General features: G+C 40.4%; 1 protein-coding gene across 3 annotated transcripts; it reads left to right on the top strand.

Annotated features, from left to right (window-relative positions):
* Positions 1–1,940: 1,940 nt before the first annotated feature.
* Positions 1,941–6,002, top strand: LOC144706789 (E3 ubiquitin-protein ligase WAV3-like). Of its 3 annotated transcripts, none has more exons than XM_078579824.1 (4): positions 1,941–2,083; positions 2,579–2,763; positions 3,057–4,058; positions 4,266–6,002. In XM_078579824.1, exons 3-4 carry the CDS (start codon positions 3,654–3,656, stop codon positions 5,913–5,915), a joined length of 2,055 nt encoding a protein of 684 aa, XP_078435950.1. In that variant the 5' UTR covers positions 1,941–2,083; positions 2,579–2,763; positions 3,057–3,653; the 3' UTR covers positions 5,916–6,002. The 3 variants fall into 3 exon arrangements, with proteins under 3 accessions (XP_078435950.1, XP_078435949.1, XP_078435948.1); XM_078579823.1 differs by having other exon boundaries at positions 2,235–2,763; XM_078579822.1 differs by having other exon boundaries at positions 2,183–2,763.
* The last annotated feature ends 9,992 nt before the right edge of the window (positions 6,003–15,994 follow it).

Below are 15,994 nucleotides of genomic sequence, written 5' to 3'. Positions count from 1 at the left end.
AGCCCGCTCAAACCTCTTTAATAATCGGGTAAACTAACGGCAAGAATTGTGAAACTAACCGACAATTTAATTTTGAGAGGTATATTTTCAAATCTGGGAAGGAGGGAACTTGGATCCTTATTCTTCTATCTCGTATTTTAGGCTTACCTCCTCTCAAGTTTTTATTTTATAATTAAATAATATTAAATCACTGATCACTGCTCCTGGTGGAGATGACCCCTACTCATTAGTAGCTAAATTTTTTTTTTAACTCATAGGCTTTATTAGAATCAGAAGCTGCCAATGCCATAAACAAAAAACATTATCTAGAGTTTATAATTGATCCAAAGCGAGAACAACACAAAAAGGGAAGATGCAGCCAAGGCCTTAGAATTTTACTGTTCCACAAGATATTCATCAAGAAGCTCGATCAATGACAAAGTTGTTGTCATCTTTACACATGTTGACTTGCACACAATACAACATATTTCCCATCTGGCCTTCGAAATTTGGGTAAAATGTGCCACCTTTCATAATGTATTTTCATCAATCATAAAAAAATACATCTTGTGTGCAAATTCCTATGGTGATACGCAAATTCCTACATGACCACAACCGAACTGTGAAGCATTTTTCTATGGTGATACGCAAATTCCAGCATTTCATGCACATGTTTCCATTGAGTCTTCACGTTTAGAACCAACTTGTTTTTTTTATCTAGATTTGAGCACCATAGGATATAGCTCATCTTGTAGTCCAATGCGCAGCTGAATGTAAGAGGCACCTTTAGGGACACACCCTTAATTCATGTCTTATCGACCAATTGTGAATTGGTAGACAATAGAATTTCAGTGAAGTTGTTGTATTGCACACAACAAGATGAGAATACTGTGGTGGAATACCATTCATACGTACGCTAGTATCTTCTTCATTTGAGAGCAGCAAAAGGTGGAGTTTCTTTCTAACTTTAGAAGTGTATATCTAATAGTTGATGCCTAGATAAGTGAGGAAATGGTTCCCTTGGGATAATTATGCACTACCTTAATGACAGCTGGTGACTTCAAGAACGTCTCTTTGTAATGATGAACAGCATAATAAGAGGTATCTTGAAGAGTAGCGAACAAACGTTTTGGTGGGTTCTAATTGTGCAAAAAAGCTTACCACTATAAAGATGGACAACACAGATATTAATAAGTCCATGAGTACATGGTTGATGAGTGCACAAAGACAAGTAAACCCTCATTCAAGAAATGTCGGCTGATACCTTGCATGAGAGTAGTCATCGGCCTCATTGTGTACGATGGCCTACAAGCTTTGGGAATCCCTCCACTCGCCCCCATGAGGAAACTCAGCTAGTGCATGAGGAATCAAAAGACGGAGGAGCAAATACATTTTGAAATTTGAGGTCATTGAGATATTTGGTTGAGAAGGTATAAAAAGTTGTTGCACCTTTCTGTTCATCGGACGACAAGAGGAGCAATCTCTAATGGTGCTCAAATCTAAATAACAACAAAACGACAAGTTGGTTCTAAACCTGACGAGTAAGTGGAAATATGTCTATGATGGAATCTTCAATCGTTGTACACTGTCATTATAGTTCTCGACCGTGGAGAACAAGGAAAAGTCGTCGGTGAGACACAGAGATGGATGGGAGGGATAAGGCCATCCGAGAGATGTCGGATAGGCATGGAGGATGGAAAGGGATGACGGAAATGGACGGACGGAACGTATCGGAACGGAATTCTATTCCGATATCCGTTTTCCATGAAAAATTTCGTCATTTTCGTCATTCGTTTCCGTTCCGTCATCTACGGGTTTCCGTCACTACTCCGTCTCGTCATTCGTCTATCGACGTAAACGGAACGGAACGGACGCTTCTGTGACGGAAAATGACGAAAATTTTCCCCTTATCGCGAAAAACACCCCGCCCTCCCGCTTCTCACGAACCCCCCCCGCCTTTTTACTCCACTCTTCATGGAACGCTTCAGCGCTTTTCGCACCCCACCCCCGGGCGTCCGTCGCTGCTCCAAGCTCTCTTACTCTTCCTGGGCCTGCGGATCTTGCTGTGTTGAACACCACATTCTCCCAATGCCGCATTTTATGTGTATGTTTTTTAGCTCGGACAGTTCATCCTAATGCATGTTTAATCCCTTGATTCTTGTTTATCTAAGAAAAAATCACCGGTTTTACTGTGTGGGTATAGTTCTTTCTGAAGTGTTTTTGGCGGTGCCTTTTCTTGTTTATCTTCTTACAAGATGAAACGGAAAGAGGTTAAGAACAAGAACAAGAACATGCCAAGAACAAGATGTTGAGAGGTTGAGAACAAGAACAAGATGAAACGGAAAGAGAGCCATGAACATGCCAACAATCGGCGGCGGAACGAAGAAGACGACGGACTCGAGAAGAACACGATCGGATTACCTGGTACAAGCCGTCGGCTGCGGTCAACTTCTCGCGGAAACTCAGATCTAACCCACCTCTTATCGAATCAAATAAGATAGAACAGAAAAGAAGCCGCCAAAAAGTCTGGGAGACGGATTCAACGGAGAGGCGCAGACACCCTTCTCGTATTTAAATGTTTGAATTTCGTCGTTGACAGAAAATCGTGGTCGACGGTAATGGAATGACCGGGAACATCATGGAAGGTAGAAGATGGAACAGGAACTCTCAGGATCCGCTCACCGAACAGGAACTCTGAGCTCATTGGAGATGGAGGAAACATCGAGAGCGAATTCTCTCTCCTCATAGAAGCCAATGACTCAATGAGTTATGTAAAAAATTAAGGTAAAAATTATTTATTAATATTCTCGTCAACCGATATTATCATCCGTCGTTTACGTCATTCGCCCGTATTTTTCGTCATTCGTCATTCGTCACAAATGACGGATGACTAATGACGGATGACGAACATAGGACCGTTCAGTCATCCGTCAATCGATGAAAACGAAAACGGATGAAGAATGAGAAATAACGGATGACGAATCGACAATATTTTAATTGTCGGAGGACGAGATGACGGTGCATCGGGATACTCTACCATCAATCAGGAGAGCAAATATGACACTTTGCTGTTGCAGGCTTTCAGCCGCCCCCGTTTGTGATGATGGAGACTGCCGAGTGTTGGCTGCAAGAGCAAGGCCGCGACGCGTGTGAATTATCGCAGAGTCCCATGCCTTTCCCCTGCGTCAGAGAGCTTGAGGATAAGAGAGATGGCAGCAGCCCGAGTTTAAATTATTTACTGTACAGATGTGATGGCGATGACCTGCAAATTTTAAATATGCCATTATGGCACCCTGGTCGAAGAGCTCCTCTCTGAGGATCGGCTTAGGAAGTTCATCGCGGACGACGAGCCAAGCCCAGAATAATACCCATGTGTCTTAGCCCGCCTACGTGCCTCCTGCTTTGTCTTTACAGTGGGTGACGAAATAAAACATTGTATCTTCTGCGGCTAGGAGCAGGGCTACGCATTGGAAGCGCCGCCGTTTTCTCTCTCTCAGTCCGTCGCATCAAATGCGAACGGCAGGTGAGGAGGAAACGAAAGAGAGATACAATTGAAGATTATCCGAGGAGAACAGCGTGTGAAAGTCCGGAGTCTTTGGGAAGACGAAGATTGGGGGGGAGATATACACATACACCCGTCACCTCGCAGAAGATCTTTCATGTAGTTTTGCGCCATGGGGACGGGATGGAGGAAGGCGCTATGCACGGCCGTATGGCGGGATACGGACGACGACTCTACTCCGCACGAGACGCCCTCCAGCCGCAAGTCGGGCTTCTTCCGCGCCAGCCGCAGTTGCCCTTCCACGCCGCGTCTGCGCCAGGAAACGCCGTCGGCGCCCTCGCCGCCAGTCCTCCGGTGCCGCACAGGGCCGCCGGCGGCCATCACCGCCGCCACCGTCGGGGAGAAGGCCAGCCAAAAGGATCAAGTCTCTGTAATAACGACTACAGTGGAAGCATCTACGCCGAGAAGCAAACCCCGTGGCGTTAAACTGTTTCCTTTCATCTCCGCCAATCCGCCGTCGCCGCGATCGCCCTACCGAATCGCTCAGCTGCTGAAGAACAACTTTCGTTCCACTCGGGTAAGCTTCAACACGTTGTTTTCCTATCACCTTCTTTCATTAATGCTGTCTGAGGGAGGGCGAGAAGTCTGAGGACTTTGCAACCTTATTGGAGTATCTGGAGGTAGCTTTCTACTTACAGTTTGCACCCGTCCCATCCCTTCCCGGAAGAGAAATCTTCCCTTAGTAGATTTTTGAATCTGTACTCACCATGCTGGATTCTTTCAGGGCAAGTGTGGCATCTGTCTGCAGAGCGTGAAGGCGGTGAAGGGTACGGCCATCTTCACGGCCGAGTGCTCTCACACCTTCCACTTGCAGTGCCTTGCCATCAATTCGCAACAGAGGGGGTCGTGCCCTGTCTGCGCCGCCGCTTGGCTCCACGCGCCGCTCCTCTGTTCGCTCAACGCGGAGGGAGGACACCGAAAGCAGCAACAGCGTCCCAATTATCCGCTGAAAGTCGAGATTGGAAGTTCGTCCTCGGCCAGAGCCGAAGTTTACGACGACGACGAGCCTCTGTCGAGCAGGCACCGAGCCTGCTTCTACCCGATACCCGAAGCAGAGGACGACGCAGTCGGAGGTCTGCGGGTCGCGGGCTGCCCCGATGCCGCCCTGCTGGCCATCGGCCGCTCCCACGAGTACCACGTCGTGGCCCTCAAGGTCAAGTCCGTCGCGCCGAAGACGCTGAACGCGCCGCTCCTCGACCCCTCCCGCCGCGCCCCGATAGACCTGGTGACGGTGCTTGACGTGGCCAGCGGCGCCCTGACCGGCGCGAAACTCCAGGCGCTGAGGCGCGCCATGCGCCTGGTCTGGTCTTGTCTCGGTCCTCGCGACCGGTTGGCCATGGTGACGGCGTCCGGCGCCAGGCGGCTGCTCCCGCTGCGGAGGATGACGGTAGACGGACAGCGCGCGGCCCGCCGGATCGTCGACAAGCTCTTTTACGACGTTGGAGAGAGTTTCGTCGCCGCCACGGAGACGGCCCTCGGGATGGCTTTCAAGGTGCTCGTTGATCGGAAGGAGAGAAACCCCGTGGCAGCGGTGGTGCTTCTCCGGCTGGGTCCGCCGCGGGAAGACGAGCGTCGCGAGTGGTGCTCTCCGAGCCGAGAGTTTATTCTCGTGGAGGTGCCTCTCGACAGCGAAGCCGTGGAGGGTAATGCATTGGCTCAATGCGTGGGAGGGCGGCTCAGCGTCGTGTGCCGGGACGTGCGGGTCGAGGTTAACTTCCCTGGCGGCGCGGTCAAGTCGGTGTACTGCAGGAGGAACCCGCCGGCGTGCCTCGGAAGCGGGGGTCGTTTTGGGCTCGGCGATTTGCACGCGAGTCAGGAGACGGAGATTCTCCTGGAAGTGAAGATCGACGGCTCGGCCGCGGGCCAGCGCGCGGGGAGACTTCTGGTGAGGTGCTCTTACAGAGATCCCGTCACTGAGAAGTTGATCCAGTGGAGCGAGTGCAGTCTGCCGGTGTTCCTTGCCCCGAACCGAGATTCCCTGCCCAAGGCGGAGTTCTTGCGCGATATCTTCGTGGCTGCGCGCGCAGTGGCGGAGGCTCGGAGCCTGGCAGAAGTGGGCGACTTTGCGACCGGTCTTCACCTCCTTGTGTCGGCCCGCCGGCTGCTCCTGCAGAGCGATTCTGTTTGCGCCGACGACGCGGTGCGGAGCGTGGAGCTTGCGCAAGAAGAGCTCCGGTGGCGGCGCCGGAGAGCCGAGGGGCGGCGCGTCGAGCGCCTGGCTTCGAACTCTGCTGTCAGTGGCAGTGCCCGGGCCGAAGCGCTGACGCCGATGTCTGCGTGGCGCGCGGCGGAGAGGCTGGCGAGAGTGGCCATGTCGAGGAAGTCGCAGAATCGGGTGAGTGACTTGCATGGTTTTGAGAACGCCCGATTTTGAACTCGGCGGAGGTTGTCAGGGGTCGTTGGTCGCGTTGTTGGATCCTAACGTTGCAAATGTGGTCTTCTAAATGTCTATTTTGGACTATCTTGTGAAATGAGAACCGAGAGGGCTTTTCGAAAATATCTTTGTATCACATCAAACGAGATAGACTTCGTTTATCAGCACGTGCGAGCGTTGAGCTAGCAACTCAAGCATACCATCTCTGAAGTCAACTCGATATTTCCCAATCTTGACCTGCTCCATAACATTTAGTCAAACTTTTTAGTCAGATACTTGTGATCTGATTCTGATAAATACATCACTATCCCGATTTCGTTCCTGATTTTCAACATCTGAAATTCTCAAGTGTGGCATCGAAATTCCTTTTTTCTGCATTTTCAAAATAAATCATGGATCTCTAATTTCGAAATCTCTTTTTCCCGGATTTGCAATTTTGACTTCTGAATATCTGATTGTTGGTTTCAAAAGTCCTTACAATCTGTCTTTTCAACATCTGAATATATGATTTCTGCCTTCCAAATGCTTTTTCCAGTCTGCACTTTTCAACATCTGAGTCTCTTATTCTGATTTCGAAATTACATTTTTCACATCTCTTATTCTATGTTTTTTGGTTTGGAAATCCATAATTCTCATTTTTGATTTTCATATTCCTTTGACCCCTTTACTTTATAATCTCACTCGATTTCCAAGTTTTATTTCTCAATTTCTCTTTGAAAAATCTGGTCCACATTGTTCCATCCTATGTTTCTGTTTTATTCCTTATAATTCTTACTTTTTATCTCATCGAAGTAAACTCTGGTCACCGACCGTTCAACTCTGTATTTTACACTGCCTAGAACTCAGCTCTGAAACCTCCTAATTCATCACAACATGAACCAAAATTTTTAAGTGTTTGTACGTCAGCGAACAATTAACTTCACATTCCTATCATCGACTCTCTTAAAAGCAACACTTAAGATTGAAAAGGTATTTCACTTCCTGTTAATTCTAATGGCACCAAAACATATAAGCTCAACATAGGTTACAAAATCGTTTTATCTTGAACCTTACCCACATTGATTATACCATTTTACCCTAAATACTCTATAATGTGTTCAAGGTTTGGGATTGCGATCAATCTCGAACGGAAGAAACTTGGCACAAAGCTCTTAGGGCCCAGACGGGGCACATACAGATGGGGAGAAAAATAACAAAATCTGACTTAACATTCAATTTGTGTGATAATACATTTATACACATCAAGGTAACACCATCTAACAGTTAATTTTTTATATAATGGCATATCACATGATATACATGTGCTACTTCACAACACCTCCCCACCAGCTGGAGAGTGGATAGTATCCATGCCCAGCTTGGACACAAGAGAATCATGCTTGGACCCTGTGGTCAGAAGATTGACCAGTTATTGCTTGGTAGGCACAAAGATAATTTGTAGAATTTGTTGCTATAACTTTTTCTTGATAAAGTGGCGGAAAAGGCCCATGTGTTTAGTATGTTCATGTTAAACTGGATCATGTGTTAGGCTGATTGTGGATTTATTGTTAGACTGTAGAACGGTAAGTTGGTAGAGGCATCACCAATTCTTGAAGATGATTCTGTGTCTAGGAGGTTTCACATATGTCAATTATTTATTCTTCTTGCTGCTCCATCTAAGTTTCCACATAAAATGAACAATATCCAGCTGTACATTAATGATCAACCTGAAAACCAACAAAGTCATTATAACAATAAACATCTAGAAGGAAGGTCTTACCTCTTCTAATGGATAGTTCAAGTCCAATTGTGCCGTTCAGGTAGCTGATCACCAGATGAGTGACCCACAAATGAAAAACTTTAGGACACATCAAAAATTGATGAAGAATGTTAAGTGTAGGAAATATCGAGACATATGTGTTCGGTTGATGAGCTTGCCCACCAGCCACTAATAAGTGAGAATATCAGTAGTTTAAGTTGTATCTTTGGTGGGCTTCTGATTTACTTCCATAGGAGTTGATGAGTACCATCATTTTAGATGGCTAGTGATGTGGGATACAAAAGCAGAATTCATAAAATTGATAAATCAACACCAAAATAAGATTAATTAAGTATTCCTTCAGAGTGATCCGAATGGGTTTAATCCTGTAGAAGGGGAATAAGTCAGTGGATCAGGGATTTAACCAGGACAATAGGGAATAACTATGATATCCCTAACTTAATGGAAGTAGGAGATTCAAAATACTCGATCAAAGTTTAGCATGCGGATTCATAAGGCCAACAAACACTCTGAGCAAATCAACACGTACCACAAATCAAAGTTAAGGTGTCGCAAGGTACCCTAGATATGGGAACCAATAGCTTGATTATTCTGATGTTGAATGGCCTTGATTGATGTTGATCTACAGCTCCACGAACAAGGGTGAATAAAAAGAGGAGACGGTGTGGGAATCAGATATAATGGGTGTGTAAGATCTGGTCAGCATGAGAAGATGTTGATGCGTAACATGAGAGGGGTGGAGATAAAGTGTGAAAATGAGCTTACACTGTAGATGGGATAAGGTGTGAGAATGGATGAAGATAAGAAGAAGGGAGAAAATGAGAAGTGAGATGGACATTATGGGGGTGAGATGCAGGGGTTGTGTTCAATAAGGTCAAGGGTGAGATGACCGAAAAGTGATGGAGAAGATAAGGTATGGAGAAAGGGAAAGAGGAACTCGAAGGAGTTGATCAATGTTGAAGATGAGAAGCCGCAGAAGTCATTTCCGTTGTCGTTATCATTAGAGAATCACTATTGTATCACTCTTTTCTCATAAACATGCTTCACAATAATTCTAAAATAAATGTGTTCATAAAGACAGGGTCATGCCCTTTTGAAGGAAATAAAGCACACAATTACAAAGCAAATAAGCCGTGGACGGTTTAAGAGAAAGTGGTAGAGAGAAGAGGTGGGATTGGTGTTTTATGTGGAGAAACATTATAGGAGAAAGGTAAGGGAGAGAGGTTATGAGAAAAGTCAATTTGGAAGTTATAGTGAAGAGAGAAAGAAAGAAAATTAGAGAGGGAAGAGAGTAGTGGAATAGTCAATAAAAGTGGGTGGTTAACAGGATGAGAGAGCAGATAGAAAGAAAGAGAGGAGAAAATTCAAATAAAGGGGCTGCGTGAGTAGAGAGAAAAAGAACGTGAGAGAAAGAGAGAAAAAGAAAAGGGAGAGAAGATGAGAGAGGAAAATGCTAAGCATTTCTCATCAGCTAGTCTCACTCATCAGGTCATAAATGCCTAAGAAACAGGGAGGCCAAAGCTTTTAATATCAAATTTCACCTTAAGATGTTGGCTCAGAATATCAATACACTGATAACCATTCCCACTAATAATGATATCATCAACATATATGGTGAGAAGATCAACTTTCCCAAAGTAATTATGGTGATAGAACAATATGGTCACCACCACAGTGGCTATAGTCAATTTCAGGCATTACTTGTGTAAATTTGACAAAGCATGGACGATGAGATTGTTTCAGATCCTATAGTAATCTCCTAAGAAGGCACACCTGTCTGAATGGAAAGTGATAAGTGAGAGGCGGCTTCATATGTACTTCATATTTCAAATCATACTTGTATTTACATGCAGCTAGGAACGTAAGGATTCAAATATTTTCCATTTATGCTATAGAGACATACATTTCTATGTAGTCAATACTGTAGAGATGAGTATATGCCTAAGCAACCAATATTGCCTTATAATGTTCAAGTTGGCCATCAGCTTTGTAGTTTACCATGCCTCTCCACCTCCAGCCTGTAGCATATGTTTTAGCTTGTTAAAGAGACCAGTTCCCAAGTCTGATTTAGATGAATATCCTCCATCTCAACATTCATAAAAATTCCTCAGAGAGGATTGAGGATATGCAATGGATTTGTGGGCCGAAGTGGGAGCCGTAATGTGTTGGAGATCCATTAGAAATACTCTTTTGAGCTGGTGTGACATTCTGATATGTCAGAATATCACCCAAGAGGAATATAGTAAACAAGCTGAGTTTTATATGTAATAGGTACATTCACGTTAGGGAAAATCACTGGAGCTTTTAACGTAGGCGTAGAGCTTTGAAGTCTATGTGGTTCCATAGGTATGCGCCCAAAATTTTCAGGGGGTGTAATTGTGATGATATGGTAGTACCTGAGCAAAATGATTGATTTTATCAACTATGGGTTTTCACACCTGTTCAACAATGTTAGTTTCACCAATCAAGGATTCACTATATGTGTGTAATGGCGACTCATTAATAGTCAGGGGACTGGCTTGTTGATGTTCCTTATGAGGTTTTTTTGAAGTAGGTAAATAATATGGTGTTGGGGAAAGGTGTTACACCCTCCAAAGGTGTTCATAAGTAATAGAATTTCACATTGTTAAAAGGTGACATCCTCGGACATAAGAGTGTGTCATAGCAGCATGATAACACTTATATCCCATTAAAAGTATGCAAATTCGCATAGAATAGTCAAGAATATAACATTAATATCTCCATCAATGTCCATATTTTCATGTTTTTATGGTTTATATTGATAAAAAGCTTGGCGTGCGATCTTATGATTTTTCCAGAATTTTATTGTTCATACATATTATTTTGACACTAATTTCATTATAAAGTCATTTTTATAACTCATGAAATATTTCTTGTGAATTAATAAATGCAATGATTATTATTCTTGATTTTCCAAAAGTTCTCCAGAATTTTATGACAATGAAATAATAATTATTTATTTAAAAATGGAAACTATAAATTCATATTTTTTAAGGATTCCAATACTTAGTTTTAGGCATCAATCTCACCCCCTATGTGTCAACGTCACTTTGACCGAATTTGGTGAGGCTAACCATTGGAAGATGAATAATTGTGAAATCAAAATTTTGATGACAAAATTACTTAATCATTCATTGGGTTAAAAATATAAAGGTCAAAGGGCTATGTGGAAACATGCGAACCGTGAATTACAGGCTCAGTTTTAACAGATACGTACGCTCAAATAGAAACATCCGATTCATTTTCGCAATAAACAACTAACATGCATTCACTGTGGACTAAATTAAAAAACTGTCTCTTTTTTTAAATAAATATGGTGCTAGTAGCTAGGAGAACTGAAATATTTATAGCCAATCTGGCTGGATGAACAGGGAATAATGTCTATTTGGCCTGTCATGATCATGAGATGGCATAATTAATTCATAGTTTCTAATTTTTTTCTGAAAAAACAAGGAAAGTGCTGCAGGACAATAAGAAATGATATTTTTATTCAGCTGAAACCAGCGTGGAGGAGAGAGAGAAATCATTAGACAGTGGATATTAAGCCATTTTAAAATGGTGATATATACTCTAACAATTAGATTGGGTCCAAATTTTGAGTTCAGTCTCATCTTCTGATCTTCAGTCCTACCATATGTTGGATTATAAAAAAAAATTGGGAAGAGATAGAAAAGACAACGGAAGCTTTCCCCAACCCAAGTTAGCCGAGATGGATATAGAAGCTTCTAGAGTGAAAAATTCTCTGGAATCTTGGATAGATATTTTAAGTTTCTTATTCAGCTTTAAATTCCTTCTTGAACATTTCCAAACCTTCAGGGAATGAACAAAATGTACATGCTCTTTGAGCTTTTTTTGTATTGTGATATGATTAGATTTGATTCCAAATCAAGTCAAAATACAAATATATCATTACATCTTATTTATCTTCTCATCCACTATCTTACATTTATATTTTGATTTCAAAATATGTTGAAAAGTGAATTTCCCAAAATTTTCTGTATTTTCTCTACTTAGATCAGTCCCTACTTTTACTCTCTTGATTTGAAATTTTATTGTTCCATATTTCCATTCCATATCTAAGCTTTTTCTCAAAAAAGTTTAATTAAAAAGGCATTCATCTTCATCTTCAATTTGTAAAAAAATAACTTCGTATAAATAAATGGACGATATCCATTCAAAATTCAATCTAATCCAATTCTGTTTAGCAATCCAGCTTCCGTTTCATCTGGAACTTGTGCATAGTTGCAATTTTGAACATCTAAGACAGAAAATTAAAATGCATAAAAATATGTATTTCAAAATCCTTTAAATTCATATTATTTATTGATTTCTTTATTTTCCTCAACAATTTTAATCAAGGTCAATAGTTTAAGTTTCTAAAATATGACCTAAGAGGGGTGGGTGAACTAGAAAAAATTTCTTCACTCTAATCTACTCAATGCTGTCCGGGAACATCCAGCCTTTTGATGATGACCCCAAACCAAGTTTTTGTGAATGTCCCCAAGAAAAACATTTAATAATAGGTGTAACAAGGATACCACTAAAATAAAATAATTTTGAAGCTTTATCGTCCCCAACCCCCAAAGTCTTCCCTGCTGCGATGATGCATGACCTCCTTCAACTCGGCTCCCAAAGCCCTAATCTTCTTCAACCCCCCAAAACCCTATATTATTTTTTATAAAAACTCAAAACAGCAACAAAAATATCTGGAGAATGATCTTTAGAAAAAGTTGATTACAAAACAAATCATAAGTTACAGTATTTGGTGAATGGATCATATAATAATCATGCCCATAGGTTTTATCTTAATGCTCCCAATCCCAATTATAGGGAGTAGGGTAAAAGTAACATACTAATTATTAGATAAAAATTGGTAGTTTTTTTCCATAGTTCTTTGCATTAAAATGGTTACCTATGTTTTTTATTAAGCTTTCAAAAATCAAATAGATTCATGGTAAGTATTCTGATTTTCATTAATTTCAGGTGTTTTTATGAAATTTTCTAACATTATATTCAACTAGAAAATAATTTTCTAAGTCAGGATATATTTCATTAGGTTTTATGACATTAAATTTTTACAAAGAATTTTCTGGGTGAGAATATGTAAAATCCAATAAAAATTTCTAATATTTATTGAAACCAAATAAGTGTTTTTTTAATTAGTAAAAAATATTTGAACTAGTTTTCTTTCATTTTAGTGAGTACTCTTCTTAAATAATACCTGAAAGCCCAAAAAATCGTTTAAAACCTATAAAATGTTTGAAATTTCAAACTGACTGAAATTTACTCCATCGTTAACTTTTCCTTGTGTATTTGATCCATACTTACCAATTACCAAAGAAAATTGATAATTATTGCTGGATAAATCAGATAAATAAAATGGTATATTTCTACCCATTTTCTAATTTATCAATAAGCTCATATTTATGGTTTACTTTGACAAACCAAGATTAGAAACATGGGATTTTCCTATGGTCCAGCCCTAGCTGGAGACATTTTCAGAATGAGTTTAGAGAGGGAACCAAATTTGTACTCATACATGGGATATATCCAAAAGGCCCTTCACTGTTTAAAATGACTCCCGGACTTTGTTAGTGCCTCCATTTGTGGGTAGTGATCCTTGCGATTCCAACTCTTGGAGGGAGGTAAAAATACATTTCACCCTTTCACCAAAAGGATCAACCCGTGGCCTTCCAAATGGCGCCAGATCTATACCTCATCTATCATTATGCATGGCAATCCTAAGGTCCAATGAGCTTCTCTAGGACTCCAATAAGTCTTGGAGCTTTTTCATGTATTTTCCTAAGCATGACTTTGGAAAATATTCATTAACAATAAAATTTCTTGAATTTTGTGAAATCAAGAAGGATTAGTATTTAAAGTAAGAACATGGTAAGGAAAATTGGATAAAATTTTATTTTCTTGTTATTTTTTATTTATAGTCTCTAAACTAGGATAGAGTGACATGTTATTCTTTAAATCCAGTTTTATATTAATATGACGTGGAAAATCATATTTCATATAATTTATAAATAAACATGAAATTATGTGAATAAAGAAAATTTTCCATTATCATTGGGTATGAAAGCATTGTTGGGTTCTTTGGCTTCAACTAACTCTGTAAAATCATATGTTAGATAGAGGGAGGAAAATATCGATTCAGAATTTATTTATGAAACTCATCATATCACCTTACATGGAACTGATTACACTCCCACTTTGCCCCCTAGAAGATTTTCCTTAAAACCGTTCATGTACCCAGCCTTGAGACATATCCACGCTATCATTCGGATGATGATTCTCCTCTTTAAATTCTTCAACCCTCCATATAGATCTGGTAGATCTTACCATCATCAATCACACTATAAGGGGTTTTTAGACAAGGGGAGAATGCTAGGGGGGAACCTATATCAAAGCTGGCATGGATACCTAAGTGGGTGCCACCTTATTGATACTTATTTCAAACTTTTGACTAAAGACCTTGTAATATAAGTATATATATCAATGTTAATAGATCTTGTGTATGATTTTCTGGCCCATGCATCACCCTTGTTAATAACTTCTGTGGCCCAAAACAAATTATTAAACAACATCATCAGTTAACTATATGTTAGATTAATTGTTTAAATATTAACTTAACACAATCGACATGTTAAATTTTCATCCCATTGAGTTCCAAACTACACCTTATGCTCTATAATATACAAAATTATGAATGAACCTCTCACAGAACCTATAACATCATATATTACCATCTACATTTATGTATCATCTATGAGAAACTCTCAGGAGTCTTAGATTGTGATTCACCTACAGATTATGATATGTCAATCTAGTTAGTACTTATGTGTAATCGAGCTCATAAGAGGACAATTTATTCAATGTCCCCTGTATCCTAGGAAAAGATTTAATGAATCTTCTCCCTCAAGTTGTTCCCCTCTTATACCAAGGTTAGACAATCCCATCTTGACCACTTAATTGTCTTCATGTACTTCTTTTTATATCTGAGTTAAGACTAGTTTTAATCCTATGATTACAACCTCGTGATTTGTAATAAACAAATACTCGTCCTTGCACAATAAGTGTTTGGTATTTCAAGTCTTATGAATCTACCTGATTGACTTTTAGGTATAATACCATTCAGGGATTCTTTCCCCTAAGAGCACAAACTGTTTTTCCTTAATCTCTCCACCCCAATAGCCATAGGATCAGTCATAGTTGTCATATAACTAGTATTAGAAAGTGTTTTTATTTCTAGTTAATTAAATGTTTGTGTCGAATTTCCATCGAATAGAAATATTTAGAATACAAGTTTAGAGACTAGTGATCATCGCATTATGATTTTATCATAATTCAATAAGTAATTAGATGTATTCAAGGGCTTCATTATAAGTATCACACAAGAATAATAATGAATAAGCATTTATTTCGATGAACTTAAACATGCCAAATATGTCTAATTTTCTTTATGGCCACAAAATATTGATAAATCTTAAATTGGTGAAATTTAAACTAAATTTTGATTGTACCATTAGTGATTAAGCTTATGCACTAAGATTTATAATTCCCTTTCTAAACTATACTAGTATATGATGAGAAAGGGGTCAACCACAGGGAAAATGAACATAACATGTGAAAAATATTTTGTTTAAGGATAGAAAAATTAAGTGCAAGAAATATGCTACAATGATGAGAGAAATATGCAGGAATGACAATGTGGATTGAAATTCTCAACCCTTCTTGATCATGATCCTTATTGACAAAGGACAAGATCCTGAAGGGAGATCAAATGACACAATGGCTGCAGTGAAGGCTAAATCTACTGCAGGTTGAATTATTGAAAGCACAAGGAACCCTACCTACTTTTATAAATGTTATAATGCACTCTTGAAACGCAGTGCTGGTGTACCCTCAATACCTACTTCAAGAGCATGCAAACTTTACCCATGCTTGGCATTTTGGCAACAAACAAGAAGAAGATTAAGAAAAGGAGAAGAAGCTCACTCGATTAACTCAAGAAATGCAGAAAAATTGACTTCAACAGCTTGTAGTGTCCTTTTTAGCCAACTAGGGTCGGACAAAGTTTAAACTTGTCCCCCCCTTTTCTGTCTTAATGTTAATAATCCAAGCAAAATATTTAAAGAGGGGGAAATTTTCAGACTACCCTGAAGTTTTCAGGTTGATCATACGGTCAGCTATTCAGATGTGATTGAATTATTTTTGTCTGATTTCTTCTATTATTCTCTCTCCTCCAAATTCTTCCAGCTCACTTGCTTCCTATCATGTCATTATCCCAAAA

Source organism: Wolffia australiana, chromosome 8, assembly GCF_029677425.1.
Source record: "Wolffia australiana isolate 7733 chromosome 8, ASM2967742v1".
NCBI lineage: Eukaryota > Viridiplantae > Streptophyta > Magnoliopsida > Alismatales > Araceae > Wolffia > Wolffia australiana.
Note: the sequence above shows the minus strand (reverse complement) of the source record. Positions and strands in the feature narration are given on the sequence as shown.